The sequence below is a fragment of the Silurus aristotelis genome (genome assembly GCF_946808225.1).
Source record: "Silurus aristotelis genome assembly, chromosome: 4".
NCBI lineage: Eukaryota > Metazoa > Chordata > Actinopteri > Siluriformes > Siluridae > Silurus > Silurus aristotelis.
In genome coordinates, this window is record NC_139577.1 from 5,490,555 (window position 1) to 5,510,673 (window position 20,119).

A 20,119-nucleotide genomic window follows, 5' to 3' on the forward strand; every position below is an offset into this window, starting at 1 on the left:
TGTACACCATAACACTGCATTAAAAATCAACACAGCAGCCTCTTCATTATGCCAGAATGAAACAGATTAAAGTTGGTCAAAAAAAAAATTTATCTTTAAAAAAAAAAAGGATCTTCAATTAACCCACAATAGTATTCAACGGACAAATAAAATGGCGATGGCAGAACAAATAAGCCACGGTCGGGAAAGCGGTAACGTTCATTGTCATTTAAAATATAGTGAAGTAAAAAGTACATATACTGAAAAATAATTGTCTTTCATACTCAATAAAACTAGAAAGTAGCCAACAATTATTAAGTACAGTAACAAAGTACATTTACTCACACATTTTAGACCAATGATTATTCGAAACATTGGCATTTGGTGAATGGTCATTGGAAACAATGGTGATTAGTTTTTGGTTACCAGGAACAATGAAAGTTGTTGGGAAGAATCATTGGGAGCAATGTTGGACATTGGGTAGAACATTTAGAAGTGAAAAGTGGTCCTTGGTAGCAATTGTGATTCCTTATTGGAAATTGGAAGAATAAGTGATTAGGTCAATGTAAATGATCATGACCTGTGTTTGGTCATTGGGAACTGGTGATTGGGACAAAGTAATTGTTTCCTTGGAAGATTGGCTCATGCAAGTGCAGCTTATTTAGGCTTGTCAAGTAGACATGTTCTCTCAGTTTGTTTAAATAGGGGTGCCTTATGCAGAGCTGGACTACTAATATCTGTTTAGATATCACTGTGTTTATCACTAGATTGACACAAAAACACCAAGTTGGCCACACTTATACTGCTGTACAGAATAATGGGTGAATGATTTTGAATGGATGCATCAAATGCTTTCCAAATGCTTTAAAATGTAATCAAATGTGGGTCAAGTCAAGTCAAGTTTATTTGTATAGCGCTTTTCACAACAGACATTGTCTCAAAGCAGCTTTACAGAAAACAACAGTGAAGGTGAATGGTGTGCGTTTGTCCCTGATGAGCAAGCCGTGGCGACAGTGGCAAGGAAAAACTCCCTTAGATGATATGAGGAAGAAACCTTGAGAGGAACCAGACTCAAAGGGGAACCCATCCTCATATGGGTGACATCAAAAGTTTGGTCATAAATCTTTCAACAATACAGAACAATTTGTGATCATCATAGCTCCAGCATCAGCTTCTCCATGCCAGGGCCTTTAAACACTCGGCATCTACTTCTCCATGATCATCCATAGGTCCATAATCTTCACGAGGTGGGACGTGACTGGAGCTGGCCAAACCTCAGGATGCCTCGGGATGGGGAGAGAAAGAGAAGCAGTGGAGAGGAATTAGCGTAGCTGCTGTTCATGATATTAACAGCACAAGTTGATAATGTGCATGTAATCATATATTCTGGAGCACAAGGTTATGATGTGATGTGTGTGATGTGTGTTATGTGTAGGCTTTGCTAAAAAGATATGTTTTTAATCTGCACTTAAACTGGGAGAGTGTATCTGAGCCCCGAACACTGTCAGGAAGACTATTCCAGAGTTTAGGAGCTAAATGTGAAAATGCTCTACCGCCTTTAGTGGACTTTGCTATTCTAGGAACTACTAGAAGCCCAGAGTTTTGAGATCTCGGGGAGCGTGACGGATTGTAGCGTGTTAAAAGACTGGATAGATACATGGGAGCCAAACCATTTAGTGCTTTATAAGTGAGTAGCAGTAGTTTGTAGTCTATTCGAAACTTAATAGGAAGCCAATGTAGGGACGATAAGATTGGGGTTATATGATCGTATTTTCTTGACCTAGTAAGAACTCTTGCTGCGGCATTCTGAACTAACTGAAGCTTGTTTATTAATGATGCAGGACATCCACCTAGTAATGCATTACAGTAGTCTATTCTAGAGGTCATAAACGCATGGACGAGCTTCTCTGCATCAGATATAGATAACATATTTCTTAGCTTAGAAATATTTCTAAGGTGAAAGAAGGCTGTTTTTGTAACTTGATTGATGTGATTTTTAAAAGATAAGTTGCTGTCTAAAATAACTCCCAGGTCTTTTACCGTTGAACTAGTAGTTACAGAACAACCGTCTAAATGCAGGCTGAGATGCTGGAGCTTCTGTGTACTATTTTTTGGGCCGATGAGCAAAATCTCCGTTTTATCAGAATTTAATAGCAGAAAGTTATGGGTCATCCAATCTCTTATTTCTTCAACACACTCAGTTATGCGAGCTAATTGAGCTGTATCGCCTGGTTTGGATGAAAAATGGTGGGTGTATTGTGTCTCCAAAAAAAAAAATATATATATATTTGTTATCATAAAGAATATCCTGTGCCAAATGTTACAGTTTGAAGCATTGTAAAAGATGCACAGCTGTTATAGAAGAGGTTGAAAACAGGACACTTTTGTCTTTTGGTAAATTTTTAGTTATTTGTCCTATGACCTTGTGGTAATATAGACTTTACACATATAACTCGCGGAATATTTCAAATATTTTATAAGGCCGAAAGTGTTGCTGAGTAATTGAGCAAATATGAAGATTTTATAGCCACAACTGGCAGCCAATCACTTGTGGTGTCTTGTTTGTCTTTATGCCGTCCTTGCCCACTTTATTTATACTTCATTACCTCATACACTTTGCTAACCAGACATTTTCTTTCTCTTGTGTTTGTCTTGCAGCGGCCCCAACCCTCCCACCCTTGAAATCGGAGCACTTCAAGCCGTGTCAGGAGAAAGACTTGGCCTATTGCCTCAACGATGGAGAGTGTTTTGTCATCGAGACCTTAAGTGGCCCTCACAAGCACTGCAGGTAGGAAATCAGAGAAATAAAGTGAAGTTCTGGCTCGGTAGCTTTAAACTGATGGGAATACTGTATTCGATTTGCCAAAAGAATGATCCTTCTGGAGCACTCAGGCAGTCCGTTTCTTTCTTTCTTTCTTTCTTCTCTTTTTTGTCTTTTTTTTTTTTTTTTTTTCCCCCCCTACACCCACCATATTATTTTCATCATCTCTCAGGGACTCGCTTTTTTGCTTCAAGTGCTTAGTCATGCTAACAATGACTGTTCCGTTAGAGCTCGAAAACTGTCTAAGGTCCCTTCCCTGCTAATTAAAAGTGGCACTTTGAAGAAGTTCATTAGCGACACGTTGCCTCGGTGCTTCCGTGTCTAGAAACCACGGTCGCACGTCGGCGGTAGATATATTCTCTGACTACTCAGTTAAGCCATTAGAAAAACACTGGCCGATGGTTGAGATAACAACTTTTTTTTACAACTCCGTAAGGGTCAATGTCCTGTGGTTTCGCTTGAGAAGATGTCTTGTTCGTTACCTCATGAACATAGCGATGAATAAGTAAATTGTCACGCCAGATGACTCCTGGAGGAGCAAAGGGGAACGAGTGTCCTTGTTTGAACAGTAGTAATTGGCAGAGTTGCTCTAGATGTTTTGTTTTTGACTGTTTCTGGAAGCCAGTTCAGTCATCTTCAGACACCTCAGGCTGCTAATTAAATCTCTGAATAGAATTTCAAAAAAGCGTCAGCCTACGGTGAAACAAGGTGAACATCTAAAGGGAGAGTTCATGCACAACTAGCATCTTTTGGCTATATGCTAATATGTGCCAGTAAACGAAGTCATTTAAGTATTGTAAAGTGTTTATGTGGGCAGGTTATGTGTATATCATTTGCGAATTGCAGATTAAAATTAATATTTGTATGTATTACTGTATCACAAATTGACCAAGGTGTTCACCAAAAACAATAAATTATAGACACCTCACCAGATACAATAAACGTGAGAACTTTTTTCTTTCTTAGCACACAGGCAGGAACATTTTAAATATTAATTCTGTCTAATACTTAAATTCTTTGTTACTAAAAAAGGAACTGATATGTCTCGGTGAGTTAGCTAGCTAGATAGTTAGCTTGTACTGAGCTCAGGGCTTAAATCTGTGTTTGACATGTAACTTTGAATGTTTCTGTTGTGGTACAAACCCCAGTGTAAGTGTCTATTCAGTCGTCTCGCTACACGGCGTTGAGCCAAGCGTGTCACTGTGTTATGTCTTTTGAAAATCGATACAATTTAATTTCTGAAAGCAAGTTTGTTTCTGGCCTCGGGAGAAAAAAAAATCCACCAACTGAACAGCAGCATGGTCCTAATTTTAATTTGGACATCCTTTGATTACATCAAGCTCCCGGCTACATAAAAAGAGGAACGGAGATTATGGATTTATTTTTTTGCTTGTGTTTTCAATGATGCTCAGCATTAACCGGAGATGTTCTAGGAATCACTCCTTTATCTTATGAATGTTAATTTGCCCTGTTAATATTTGTGCTATGGGCTAAGCAGTCATCAATGCTTGGTTCAATGTAGATAAATATACAGTAAATTAAGGAATAAATAATATAAATCAAAACATTTGAAGAAATCAATTGCATTAATAATTTTTTAAAAATGTAATTAAATATTTTTAAATATTTATAAAATATTTGTAAAAAGTTAATAACTATATATTATTGTTACCTTTAATTTAAACTTAAATATATACAAATTTAATGAATACATTTAAATAAATTTAAACATATTTTTTTTTTAGTTTTTTTGAGTTTTTTGACTCAGTATTTATTTTTTTTTTGACTCAGGGTTTTTTGACTTTTGACTTAGTATTAAAGTATTTATAATTTAAGAAAAAAATAAATAATGCAAGTAAATTAATAAAATCAGAAATAATTGCTTGTATGCCTCATTTGATGGGATTATTTGAATGGTGCACTGAACTGATGCTGCCTCTGGCCTCATGCTCAGTCTTCCGTCCACAAGGTCAGTATTAAATAAACCCATTTATTCTCTCCCTGACCTGCTCTAATATTTTCTAAACTTTGTATTATTTCTTTTATTTTCCTTGGCGTGCATCCGAGTTGCTCTGTACTCACTTTGACTAACTAGCAGACCATCAAACGAGGATGAATATTTATTTTATTGACTTTTATTCATAGAGATTTAATATTCTCTCCAGACTGCTATTGAAGAAAATGATCAAATCAAGGATCCTTGTGAAATTGTAATGCACCTGCATCTGACACATGACTTCCTATTCAACGTTTGCTTCTCATTTGCTGTTCTAATAACCTCCACTCTTCTGGGAAGATTTTAGATTTTGGAGTGCACATGTAAAGATTTGTGAGATTCATTCAATGACACAAGGGTGTTAGTAAAGTCAGGTAGTGATGTAGGTGAAGCGAGGAGGCCTGGGGTGCAGTCAGCATTCACATTCATCCCAAAGGTGCTCAATAGGGGTTCAGGTCAGATCATAGCAGGAGATCTTCCACTCCATCTTATGTAAAGCATATATTCATGGAGCTGGCTTTGTGCACATGGGCATTGTCATGCTGGAACAGGTTTGGGTCTCCTTGTTCAATTAAGGGAAATTTCAAGCTACCACATCCAAGGACATTGTATACAATTGTGTGCCTCCAGCTTTGTGAGAGATGCACGTATGGCTGGAAAATTCAGGTGCGTCATTATTTTTGTCTGTATAGTATAATTAACAAACTTAATTTTGATCTTAATCTGCAAATAGTCAGATCCTACAAAACAAATTTGATGTAAAAGCTAGCCGTCAACAGCCTGCATCACATCTGGTAGTTTTGATTCGTTTTGAACTTTTGCAGTAAGCTCCTAAATAAATGTTGAAATCAAGAGAATATGTAGAACATACTTAAAAACCAGAACATTGGTGTGTTCGAAACCTCCTCCAATTCCCCTTTTGCAATTCCTGGAAAAGAAAAAAAAGATGATATTAATACAAAGCTATAAAACACTAGAAGCCTCACAATACGAATCCACGAACAACAGATCAATGAAACTCCAATATGCTTAGTTGTCTCATTGTATTAAGATGAATGAAGCTCTTAAAGCTTCCATCGTACTGATAAACTCCAGCAGGGTTCCGAAAGCAATACGAAGTATCTAACAAAAACACCATATTTACACTGCCTCTGTTTTCCATTTTTTCGTAAATCACCAGTGACTCGGTCCATATTTTGGGGCCATCAAGCCCATGAGAATCCTCTAAAGCATCTATTATCCCATGCTTACCGAACGGTCTACAAAGCTTTTCTGGTGATGTACCTGTGAAAACCTAATGCTTTCGAGTCTCTACATTCTGGTGCAATTTGGCAAAAATGCAGCCATTTTCATGAAAACGCCATATTAGACAGCTGTGCAGCCCAAAGGGAAAATGAGTACCTGTAAAAAAAAATTACTACAGGACATGAAAATCAATAAATGGGCCAAAGATGAGGATTATGAGAAGACGTCAGGGTGTGATTTTTGAATATAAATCAGAATTGAATAAAAAAATATACAAATGTAGACCTGAATTTTTTTAAAGACATGCTGCAGGATTTATGGCCAAAACATTATACTTTTAACCTATAACTTTTAAAACCGCCTCAATGACTCTTCAATCATTTGGAAATGTATTCAGCATTAAACACTATTCCAAAGAAACGTGTCTAAATTGTTTCTGCGAGGGTAATAAATAAGCTTTGCATATTTTGATTCATCGCTCTAACAGCCATAAATATTTAATTTAAATCACAAACAGCATATGCTTGGCACAACCTACAGCAGACGAAGTGACAGTAAGTTGGCAAAAATGTCATGTTTAAATTTGTACATTTTTTTTGACAACCCAAATATGTGTTTTAGCTCTACAGACATGCATTTTTCTATTCAGGTACGGTTTTCTAAAGCTTCTTAGCAGGAAGTCAAGCTCAAGGTGCCCCTGAGGCAAAGCAGGTCGTGTGGCACATTGGTGGAATTTCTTTTTTTTCGCCTTTTTTTTTTTTCAAAATTGGAAGTCAGGCTGCATACGGTTCTGCTCGTCTAGCTCTTAAAGAGCTCATTTCAGCTTTAGTCCTACATCAATGACAGAGTTGTGGATGTCTCTACAGAATAGTGCGGTTTCGTGACGCTTGGAAGACTCTGAACAAAAGAAGTTTTTTGTTTTTTTGGAGAACGAGTGGAGAGAGGAGCTCGTTTATACTTGATTGATTTATTTGTTTATTTTTGGAAGGATTGCTTTATTTATTCCATGGCGAACAGAAGCTGGATTTTTAAGGACCAGACTTTTGTTTGCATGTATGCGAATAAAAAAAAAAAACCCAAAAAACCCCACACAAAATACTACATGGTTTTTAGAGTTCTCTGACAGTACAACGGCACGCTTCAAGAAACACAAAAGCAGCATATGAGCCAACGCAGCACGCCTACACACTTAAATTCAGTTGTGATTTGAGTAGTTTTTGCATATTAAGGATTGAATTACCGTATTTTTCGGACTATAAGCCCCTACTTTTTTCCCACGTTTTGAACCCCGCGGCTTAAACAACGAAGCGGCAAATTTATGAAGTTTTCCTGGGTTTTTCCCGGTTTCACAAACTTTAAGTAAAAAAACTGAACCCCATAACATTAGACCAATAAAATTTCTGAACGGAATGAAAAAACGCACCTTACGTGTGTTCTGAGCTGCACGGCGTCGGGAGAAAAAACTTCTATCGGGTGATTTTTAAACGCACGACGATGCCAAAAGATAAACTCCCGAGAGAAATAGTTGTGAAAGGAAGGAGGAAGACAGTGAACAATGATTTTCTTGGTCGGCTACTGTTTAGATACAAGCCGTTGTATCGTTGAGTCTGGGTGAAGGGAGAGCTCGCTAACTCCAGTTGCAACAGAAATCATATAAGCACAGACAGGTTTCCAAAACTCGTGCTTTTTTATTTTTCTTGGCAACAGTGTTACGGGTTAGTCAAAGAAACTTAAAACTGAGCTTAAGAAAATAATAAGGACATATTCCTCATCTTGAACACACGCAGTAATACCGGAGGAATGCAGTGGCATGCTATTCCCAAAATACCGCTATGCTCCTAAAGGAAGCGCAACATATTTCACCCGTTACACCGTGTTTAACATGTCTTTCGTTAAAACCTGTGTAAGGTACATTAGTGTAGACTTATAGACAGGTGCGGCTTATTTATGTTAAATTAAAAATATTTGTAAAATTCAGTGGGTGCGGCTTATATATGGGTGCGCTTTATAGTCCGGAAATTACGGTAGCAAATTTTGCATGTTTGCATTCAATTGCATGACTGTTATGCACAATAGGCAGAGTTTACTCGAAACCTTCGACTTGGAACATGTCGTTGGCTTCAGTGGAGCGCAATATTAATAGTAACCCTCCTTACAGAACGACATATAAAAATCGCTCCCGTTATTTTTTTCAAAAGCGCAATATACGATTGCACACGCCGATTATAGGAGCTCATTTGTTGTACACACAATCACGTACTGGTGCTCATAAATAAATAAATATCATAATTCATTACTGATAGAAGTGGATGTTGTTGTAGAGTTCATGGTGCAAGATGATTAGAAAATTAGCATAAGGAACATTTTGAAAAATTAGATGGGGAAATTACAAGAAATTACAAGAAAAATAAAATAAAAAATTGTTTAACATTTTAATTTCCCCAAAATTGGAAGATTAGAGGAAACATTTTGAGGAAAAAAAAAAAAGGAAAATTAAAGAAAAAAACAATACTAAATACAATGTTTAGGAAAATAAGATAACAAATGCACATAAATTCAAATCTGGGAGTAAAAAGGAAAAAATAAATGTATAAACATTATTCAAAAAATTGGAAAATCAAAATATAACAAATTAAAAAAGGGGCAGAAAAAGGACAATAATATGATTGGAAAATTTGTAAACTTGCACAATTATGTACTGGTGGTCAAAAAATAATAATTTGTTTGGATTAAGTGCTATTTTTATGGCTATTTTCCAAAGACATACTGTCAAAGTCCTAAAAGTTTATTTCCATTCCTTCCCATCTTTCGGGGTGTTTATCTCCTGCTACTGCGACAAAAGCGATTTCCCTCAGGGTTCAGTAAAGAACTCTATCTATCTGCACTAATATCATGGAGCACTGGCAACCCGACCGTACAGCTGAAATATAAACCTCCGTTTCCATCTCGGAGGTCGTATGATTTTCCTGCCCTTCCACTATATTCCTTCCATATAAAAACCTGGCTCTCACTAGCACAGATGCTAAGCCTTGCTATAATGTAACCGTAACCCTATTTCAGTCCCAGCTGTCATTAGCCAGCATGGGGTCTCAAAGCTTGGCTGGAATAACAGAAAAGTCCACATTAGTGTTACTGAGCTTCAACCGCTGAGCTCCATCAACATCCACCAGCAAAGAAAAAGTGCTACGCTCCAAGATTGATTTCCGCAGGCTCCCGGATGTTATTAAAATATATATTGTGTAATGATTGAGAAGGATATTCCTGCCTGTATTGCAGGGTTACATGGTTAGAGCTTGAGCTACAAAGGGAGTGGAACTGAAATGAATGTATTTAAAAAGTATGCAGAGTTGCACATGGCACCCTTGTCAATAATCAGTGTTTAATAGGGATGTTAAGATTCACCAATTTGTGATTCATCGATTTTAAAAAATGTGCATCGGTTACGAGTTGGCATTTGTATCGCGATGCATTGTTTTTAACATATTTGCATCAATAAAAAAAGCTATTGTATATAAACTTTTAGTGCATGCACTACACTTTTATTATTTAGAAAGTGGGAAATAATTTGTGACCAATATTTGATATGCAGATCGATTTCTCCTCGCTAAACTGTTCACGTTCTCTCGGCACCACTACTGCTACAGAATGTGAACGTGTCCTGAGAGTCACATAGATTAACATGGCGGAGGTAGAGCTGCATCTTCCCGGAAACAAAACAGGAAAAAGAATGTCTGGTTTCGTTTCAGCTCTTTTTCATTTTTTGTGAAAAGTAAGAAGCCATTTAAGTAAATGAATGACTTGCTGTCTGTCTGATCCAAAGAAATAAAAGTAAGGTATATTTGCCATATTGATTTGCAGCGCATCATATTTTTACCATTGAATCGCATTGTATTGGATCGAATCGAAATAAGATCGCACTTCTTCGCAATTGGGTGAATCGTATCGCATCGGCAGCTGCTTTATATGTATTGTAGCGTTGGCTATGCATCGAGTTGCGAATCGCATCGGCCTCAGTTATGAAGATGCACGTACATATACAGGAAGGTGAAGCATTGGCATGGTTTACAGCTCATGCTAAATCACCATGAAGCCTTGTGTATCTGCCACATTTGTCTTTCCTTCCATCATGAGATAATTCTCAATCTTGGTCAGAGTCCATAGTAACTCCAGAACCTATCCTGGAAATACTAAGTGTACAAGGTATACAAGGTGGGAATACCGTTTAATGGGATACCCAAAGTTCAAGTCAGTGTACCATCCACACCTATGCAAGGGGTATAAACCAATGTTTTAGGTTTCTTGCACCAACACACTCCAACAAACCGCAGCTTACCTAAGACTTCCAAATAACGTAGCACCACCAAGGCAGTTACTAAAATTGTGTCAATGAGAGGAAAATGTCAATATCTGGCAGCTACCACCGAGTTACGGTCATCCAATTTGTAACCCATCACTCAGTATACTGATAGCCGGGTATCTTCATGACATTTCATGAGCCAGTTTTCCAGCAGGTCATTCAGGACCCATGCTGAGATGTGACACTGGAGCTGGCGTATAATAGAAGGAATTCCGAGTCACAGGTGACATTCATTAAACCCATTGAGAGCCACTGAGGTCTGAGGCTTGAGTGGGTTGATTGATGGGCTTATAAACCAATTAGCCTAGTTGTCTTGTGCCATGGCTTGACGTCAATGTTCATCTATTGGGCTTTTGCCATGTTGGCCTTGAGCAAAAGTCCTGAGAATGGTTAAACATTTGTGTGATATCGATGAAATGCAGGACCTTTGGAGCAACGATGGACAGCCGATTCTTTTCCTAGTGACTCATTATTTCCAGCATAGCTACATACATCACCTGTTCCCTTGTGTGTGTGTATACACAGATACCACAGTAGTGCATGGAGCATCCAGTTTAGAAGTGTATTTTAGTTATGGGAAGGCTTGGTTGGTAGTTATATTTTGGGGAAAGAGAAACAACTAAATTGGGCATAGAACACCGTAAGTAGCTACAAACAAACATAAAAAGAAGATATGAGATTTCTACCTCCAGGGTTTTCCATTGTTTTGGGGCATTCTGTGGTACACACAGGTATATATGAAGCACTGAAGTAATAGAGATCCAGATACAAGCATTGCATGGCACTAAAAGCTCTGATTATATGTATTGTTCCTTTTCGCTTCATTTGAAACAAATCTCAAGAACCCCAGTACAGAGAAAATCTGAGTCTATTTGCCGCTCATGTGCCATTTTTCTTACCCAAGACTCAGCTTAGAGGTGTAAGTCCTGAAATTTGAGCACTGATTTTGGCCTGTTCTTGTTCGAAATTGCTTTAAAAAAAAAAATACGCACTACAAAATACTACTTTAGCGAAGAGGGTAGGGGGTAAAATTGGTGAGTAAGAGGTTTCCGTCTTAATGCAGACCCATGATGAATAGTGCAGGCGTGATACTTGTTGGAAAGTTGGACGAAAGTTCACACTTGGCTTAATGATGAAATAAACTTACTACTCCAGTGTCTCCAAAGTGATCATTGCAATCAAAGTGTATTTTTATTTATTTTTCTTTCTTCTCTGAACGTTGGTTGTCCATTGGATATACATTTTGGGTCAATTAAGTACATTTGTGGTATTTCGCTTATCCAAAGTGACTTACAAAGTTGTCTGAATTCTCTATTAATGAATACATTCTAATGCAGGTTCTTCGGAGTCAGAATCCCATCGGTCCAATCCCTTTGTTTGGAGAGAAGCTAGTGCGATTTTTCGTTGTCAGTTTGTTGTTAATGAAGTGCTAATTTAGGCTACACTAATCAGGAACAATTTGCAAACTATGCTTTCGTCTATAAAAAAAAAATAAAAAAAAGCTAGTTTTTTTTTTTTTTCTTCAGTCATCGTTTTCAGTCATTACCTGAAAGTTGCACATCCACAACAAAACGTCTGAAAACGCTTGTGTCCCTGTACTGCACAGGCAAAAAAGTAAGACTCCTCCACCTGCATCCTTTCCGCCTGCAGTTTATTAACTTTCCAGCCCTGTGAAATCCGCACTGTGACACGAAGACGGCATTTTTCAAACCGATCCACTTTGGAGAGCGTTTCCAACAAGCTACATTTCTATTGACCGAAAACGCCGTCTCGTTTGGGTGGAAAGGCTACAACGGAGAGAAAATACGACTTTACATATGAAAAACGTATTCGTGTGGACATGGCCTCGAGGTGCTGAAAGAGGTAGGTCTTTAGACATTGTTTGAAGACACTTAGATACCGAGGTGTTTGTACATCAAGTAAAAGCTTGTTCCACCACCTTATTGTCAAAACCGAAAAGAGTCCGGAAGCAGGTCGTCTTGTACCCTGAGAGACTGTTGGGACCAGTTGAGCAGTAGTGGAGGATTACAATAACAAGAATAACACACACACAAAAAAAGACACAATAGGAAAATATTAATGAAATATCTTTAACTGATCTCTATTAAAGTTGGCCAATCGTCAAGATTTTTGTTTTCTAAACATGCTTGAGATCTCCGTATGAGTCAGTCAAAATGATTGATGCTGATCATTGTGTGAAAATGAGATTTTATTTGTGTTTATTGTGCACCAACCCATTTCCCAAATGGGATTGGGTTGGTGGTGGTGGGGGGGAACCCTTTGGGAACCCTACAGTGTACTAATAAAGAGCACTTGGTTGCCTAGCAAGAAAACAAACAAACGGCCTCCTCCACAAAGCCGATTAAAGCTGAAGCAATTAAAACGATGTTCTGCACAACGGCACCAGATTATTGCACACTGATAAAGTTGTTTTTGTTGTTTTAGGGGAAAAAAGAAAAGAACAACATACCAGATCTACAATCGTGGCTTTTAACGTGGTCCTGTTTGTTTGTTCTGACATTCAATTTTTGGGGGTATCAGATGTGAAGTTTTCAGATGACATTGTGTGCCATCTCGAATCGATCAAAGCCCTATCCTGTCACGTCTGCGGTCGCTGGTCAGCCTTACGAACTGACGGTTGTGCTACATAAAAAGCAGACAAACGCAGCATAAATGTCAAAGTGTGTTGAGATGCGAATCATTAGATTTGAAGTGAACAGGACAGAACAAAATGGCAACCCTCCCCAACCCTGAAGGAAAAAACTCCGCACTGTGCGTCTCAATATTTTTTAACAAGGACACACACGGTGTCAATGATGTGACTCTAACATGGCACCCTGGAGGCTTTTTGCCTCGGGCAGAAATAAAAATGGTGATTTTCGTAAGGCTGGGTTGAATATTTATACGTGCAATCAATTATAATTAGAAAAATCGCTGGTTATGCTTTTACCAGTCATTTATGCATTTAGTAAATTAAGTATTTCTGATGGATGATTTCTGATTCCTTCTGTATTTGAGCAGTGAATGCGAGAAAGCTCTAGAAAGCCCACAGTAAGTAGCACAAATACCCTTGTTTTGTCTACATGTTTATATCACTATTTGATACATGTATTCATTAGTGGCAAGACAGAAGATGAGCCTAGTGTTTCACCTGACTGTGTCCACCTGTATCGTGTTTGATTCTTGATTAATCTTGCGTAGATTTGCATTACTACACGCATTAGGAAGTGGCTAGTGTGTGCTATTACTAATAGGCAGCACACGTTAGTTAGTTAGTTGGACGGTTAGTCCAGAGACGTTTAATCAAGATGGCAGACAACAGTTTTAGTGCATGCATTAGGTGAGGCATGTGGTGATTAATTTTCTAGTGAATGAAGGAGTAAAACTCATGAATATCTACTGAAGACTTCACACACAGTATGGTGATGTTTAAAATTGCGTAAATCATCAGGACACCAAACTTATGCTAGGTTTCCACACGGACGGTTTTGATTGACGGTATATGCGCATCATATATGTGCATCATGGCGGTATTTGGTGCTGGATTTGAGACTTGGCGCATCGTTAAAACAAATGTTTAGTGGTTAATCCACCGAAAATGTCTTTTTAAAAAAAAATCTGATTCAAGAAAGGACCTCATGAATAAATGTGGGGTTGCGTTAAAGGTTTTAATTTTGCCGCTTTCATATTTGTTTTTTATTTGTAACGTTCTGTATTTTACGCTCCAAAACCGCCCGCGATAAAATAGCATTTTTGGGGTGGCGTCCGTTTATGTACACGGTACTGTATTGTATTAACATCTTACTTCATTTTTATAAATAACGATTATTAAATTAATAAATGTTATTAGTTCAACATAAGTCCACAAAAACAATTCCCTATACGTTTTTTGGTCTATCGTGCTATTCGCGAGAGACCGGGAAAATCAGCCAAAGAAATTAGTCATGTGGCAAATGCAATTTGGCGATAAACCGTGGGCATGACATTCGAATCGTAGTAAATTGGGGGATCACTGTGTGTGTGTGTGTGTGTGTGTGTGTGTGTGTGTGTGTGTGTGTGTGTGTGTGTGTGTGTGTGTGTGTGTGTGTATATATATATAATAAATAAATAATTAAAAAGTGTCAGCAGGATTAAGAGGTTCGTGACCTCTTGCTTTCTCAGATATGAATAAATGATCTTCCTCCAGGGCTGATCAGACATGACAAACAGGACTTCTAATGAATGGGGGGGGAAAAATAAAGTCAATTGGAAAGAAAAGCAGCAGAGAGGGGGGTTGGGTGAGGATTAGAAAAACAGGATGAGAGAGAGTGCTTCACATGGGATTGAGTGCTACTTTCTGCTTCACTTCACTTCCTCTACTAAACGTTTACATTTATTTTTTCGAATTGAATTTTTTTTGTTTTCTTACCAACTTTTCAACAAAAACATAATGATCAAACAAAGAAGACAATCAGCATCCAATGCAAGCGGCAAATTTGGACAGGTGCGGCTCCGAAAAGACGAAAGCAGTGATCTGTGCTATATTTATTAGTAGTAGATGCGCTATATTTTTATTCTTTAGAAAGTGACCAATACTTCTGGGGCCAATATTTGATTTATAGATCGATTTCTCGTCGCTAAACTGTTTCTCGAGAGCGTTCTCTCAGCACCGCTGCTGCTACGTGAACGACGTATCGCAACACTACGGAGGCCGAGGCGTGTCCTGAGAGTCACATAGAATACAGATTAACATGGCAGAAGTAGAGCTGCATCTTACTGGAGACAGAACAGGAAAATAACGTCTGGTTTTATTGAATTGGTTTTCTTTTTTTTGCACTATAAAGGCCTGTTTGTGAAAGAGACCGTGTGTTTAGAAACCAGAAGGCACTTAAGTAAATTGATGATTTGCTGTCTGTCAAATCAGAGAAAGAAATAAACGTGAACTGGGTTGCACTGCATCGTAATAGAGGGGAATCATATCGTATCAGTAGCTCTTTCATATGGATCCTCATTGTATCGTATTGTTGGCTATGCATTGAGATGCAAATCGCAGTTATGGAAATGTACATTCCTAGTAGACACCCTGATTCAGAGTGACGTATTTATACCCTGAGCAGGTGTGTGTTCAGGGCCTTGCGCAAGGGCCCCACATTGGCACTGTGGCATTGTTGGATTTGAACTCACGACCTTTCAGTCAGAAGGCCAACATCTTAACCACTGAGCCACGACTTCCCCATGCATCAATGCCCTTTTTTTGCGAATGCCTCGAATATCATGTGTCTCGGTCACGTCGGCCGTGCGTTGTGTGTGTTGATGAACTGTGCTCGGAAGTATCTTTGACAGTCAAACCTCGACCGTTTCGGCCTTGCCCTGTTTCAACAAGCCCATGGGAGGTAAGTCTCCTTGAATGCGGCGTCTCGACGGAGGAGCACTTATGCGCTATAAATCACGGTTATTATCGCAAGGGAAAGCTGCTGGGCGAGATCTGCTGCATCCTGATGGCTTGATCAGTCTCTCATTTTCTCTTTCTTAGTTACTGTATACTCCTTTTCTTTTTTTTCACAATTGGAAATGCACTGATTGAACTATTTAAGATGACGACTTCTTTGTTTGCACTTGAATACATGGAATAGGATATATTGGACAAATATGCTGATATAATTGTTTGGATACTTGAAGGAACAGTGTTTAATTGGCTAGTAGTGGGCTTGTGGTGTCGACTTGGTAAAGCTGTCGAGCACACTCTTTTTGTGTGTATGTAAAGAATGTGTGCATGGGAGAGAGCTGCCGTGTGTCCCAAAGCTGCTTCTGTGAACAATTCTGGCCGATTAAATGATGATTAGGATCACTTTGATATTTCCAGCATGGTCAGAATGCAATTCCCTCACCTCTTCAACTTCCAATTGATTTGTTTTGACTCCATTGTTATTACTAATTACTATGATTAAACAGGCTCCAAGCTTTTGCAATCAGGGGGACGACGGTGCTTTTTGCAGAGTCAACTGAAAAAAAAGGGGGGGCTAAAGTGCGAGAGCTCGGCGGATCGGACAAAGTGCAGGGAAAAATGACGCTTGAGTCAGAATTGCAGAAATAAGTAACACAGAGAGAGAGAGAAACATGGATTGCGTGTAATTCTGAAATGCACCCTTGTTTGTGAAAGTGGCTGAAATTGGGGAAAAAAGCGAAGAAGGAAGTGTGTGAGGAACACACACACACACACACACACACACACACACACACACACACACACACACACACTCTTGTATTTTTGGAAGACTGGGCTTAAATTGCAGAGTTGCCACATCTCTCTGGAGAGTACTGTTTACTTCTCACTTTCTCTGCACCTGAACCACTTCCTGCTGTGACACACACACACACCACACACACACACACACACACACACACACACACACACACAGATATAGACCAAGAGAGAGAAAAAGAATGAAGAATCTTAGTTTTTCCTGTATACCTTTTGATAATTCTTTCCTATTTTTGATTTGCAACATGGGTTAGTTATAACACACACACACACACACACACACACACACACACACACACACACAAAGTAACAGCTTGATATACTGTGATGTAATACAAATGCTTTAGTGCTATTGTCATTGTCTTTCAGGAGAGAGAGAGAGAAAGTGAGTGATGGATAGACGTGAGAGAAGTCTTGCTCTCTAATCGCTGCTTGCAATAGTGGTTTTTTTTATTTTTTTTTATTAGAAGGTTTAAAAGTTGTTGCTTTGGTGTTTCTTGCATTCTACTAGGGGGTGTGGGTCTCTTTCAGGGGAGGGATAAAAAGAAGGAAAAGAGTGCATGGAAAAAGCGAGCGATAAATAGACTATAATAAAGGGTGGGCCTAGAAGTGCTTGGCCCCCTAATCACTGCTTGCAATAATGCTTTATACATTAGTAGGGTTCAAAGTTGTATCTCTGATGTTTCTTGCATTCTAGTAGAGGGGGGGTGGTTGTCTTTCAGGGGAGAAATAAAAGAAGGAAGAGTGCGCATGGGAAAAGACGGAGGGAGAGAGAGCGAGAGAATAGAAATGGCGACAGCAGAAGTGCTTGGCCCCCTAATCGCACCTCTGGCGTTTCTTAAGTCTTTGCCTCAGTCACTACTGGAAGCCTCGTCTCAAAGAGAAAGAGAGCAAGCCCAAGAGAGGAATATCAGAGGTTAGAGACCTACAGTGAAAAAAAAAATCAAGCCTTCGTCAATCCTTTGATCAAAGAAAAGGTAAAGAGAAGAATCGTTTCTTCAGCTGCGAAAAGCGAAAGAAATTAGCTGTAGCGAGTTGACACGTTTTTTTTTTTTTTTTACTCTGATCCGCCATTTAAAGGAGAGAAAGAGACCGAACGAAAACAAAGAAGAAAAGGAGGCACGAGCGCTGAAGGTCTCACGCAGTGCAGGAGTGATGAGTCTTGTCTTGCGTGCGCACACACACACATATATATACACACACATTCATTTTAAGGCCTTGGCGAAAACTGTTGAATTGACACATCTTTCTTGGAAGTAGTGTTTACGTCTGACTTTGAACTACTTCCTGCTTTTAGAGAGCAAGCGAGAGAGAGAGAGAGAAGTGATTTCGTATAGGGAGTGGAGAGAACAGAGAAATCGCACTGATTCATGCTTTTAGAGACAGAGAGAGAGAGAGAAATAGAGCCATATCCACTGACTTACTATCCAGCGGTATAGATACAGCAGAGAGAGCGATCAGGTGTTGTGAGTCTACTGGCTTGATTAAACAGCTGAGTGCCACTTCTGGCTTGGGAAGCCAAAAATCTTTGGCTAACAGCCGTACTGATGAAAGCTGGAACACCACTAACACACGGTGTATATGGAAAAAGATGTGCTTTCATTCCAAGACAAGGTGCACTAACAAGGTAGAAGGAAATGCACCTGCAAAGAAGAACGTACACTATATGGACCAAAGTAATGGGACACCGGACTTTTCCAGACATATATGGTTTTCTGATGGGCCCCAATTGTATAAGATGTCTCTGGATGCTGTAGCCTGTTGAACTAGGAGACCCAAACCTGTTCCAGCATGACGATGCTCCAGTGGACAAAAGCCAGGTCCTTAAGAATCTGCTTGATATGGCTTGGATCATGTTTTAGTGTTGACATAAGACAAGAACTAATGTGGACGAGCAGTGGTTTAGAGTATTTGAGTAAATGTTCAATCAATATATATACTTTGTACTCCGCTACATTTCAACTGACACTGAGCATTACCAATTACATTTTGCACCTCTGCCGAAGATAAAGGCTCGACACTCCCCTTCGCGCATCTGCTGCCTTTGAGGGACTGCTTTTCAGCACCGCTGGCCTCATTTTCAATCCAAAAAGGGTTTGAATCAAATCCAAAACTTTGACAACCAGCTTTTGTTGAAGTTGAATAAAAATATCGCCCTATCGCCTCCAAGTCAGTGCTGAATTTTTGGTTTTAATTGATCTAAAATGAGTCATTTTATTTGTCAAACAGTTCTTCTACTCTGTGACGTGATACTGTCATTTTCATACAAACTAAAGCTCTCTTTTTGAAAGATCGCTTTACTACTTTGCCCTGTTTTTTTGACCGACTTTCAATCTTTGTTTCATTTTTGCATGTTGAAGAGGCTGCTGTTGATGGTTAATGCAGTGTCGAGGTGTACGATTCGAAACTTGTATTTAAGGAACCTCTCAAATCAACTGTTATTGGTTACTTTTGAACTTGTTCTGGAGTAAAAGGTATCTATACTTTTACTCAAGTATGATTTTCAGGTACCTTTTACACCTCTACCCGAATGAAGCTGTCAGGTGTTCTTATTAAAGTGGCCCATCAGCATATGTATACAATATATTCATCATTCACTGATTAAAAGGTCTCCAATCCTCTGTGTGTGTGTGTGTGTGTGTATTTTGGCGAGAGAAATTGTGGTCTTTCTAATCAAGGCGCAGCTGGTTTTTGATGTGCTAATTACATGTAAATAGATGCAAATGAACCACCTTCTTTTTTCCCCTGCTGAAAACTGAGTGGTGCTGGTGTGTGTGTGTGTGTGTGTGTGTGTGTGTGTGTGTGTGTGTGTGTGTGTGTGTGTGTGTGTGTGTGTGTGTGTGTGTGTGTGTGTGTGTGTGTGTGTGTGTGTGTGTGTGTGTGTGTATATATAATTTTTTAACTCCTAAGGTCTGTAATGTGTCTCTGTGAAGTGGTGGAGGTGAAGGGGCGGGGCAAAGGGTGAGTGCTTTAATCATTTCAGGCATTACTTCCTGTCTATCCTTTTTGAAAAAGTGATAGACTTGCTGATCGAAAGGTTCTGAATTCGAATCCCAGCACCACTAATCTGTTGCTCCTGGGCCCTTGAGTAAGGCCCCGACCTCTCAACTGTTATATGAATAGAATAATGCCTATTCATATAAATGTAGTGTAAATATAACCCCCCCCCCCCTCTCTCTCTCTCTCTCTCTCTCTCACTCTCTCAATATGATCTGTACGAATTTGAACAAATAAATGTCGAGTTTGATGTCACATCCAGCCGGAACACAAGTTATGAACACTAACCCAACCCCCTAACCTTCATATCTTTTTAATAAGATTTGTGAATTGCGACAAATTCGAGAAAATTGCCATCACATTCTTTCTGTTTTACTGTCTTCTTGAAAAAATCCGAGAAACATCTTCAGAGATTTAAAATTTAATTCTGCAGCAATAAATACGCAATAAAGCACTCAATAGTGGTGGGCCAGCAAGGCCTTC

The 20,119-nt window shown here is 39.0% G+C and overlaps 1 protein-coding gene across 2 annotated transcripts in view; it reads left to right on the forward strand.

Moving 5' to 3' along the window:
• The window catches only part of nrg3a (neuregulin 3a), a 365,695-nt gene that overhangs the window by 235,139 nt on the left and 110,437 nt on the right, over window positions 1-20,119 (forward strand). For both annotated transcript variants that reach the window (XM_083540457.1, XM_083540458.1), the window contains exon 2: window positions 2,638-2,767. In XM_083540457.1, coding sequence (XP_083396583.1) covers window positions 2,638-2,767 — 130 coding nt within the window. The remainder of the gene's footprint in view (window positions 1-2,637; window positions 2,768-20,119) is intronic.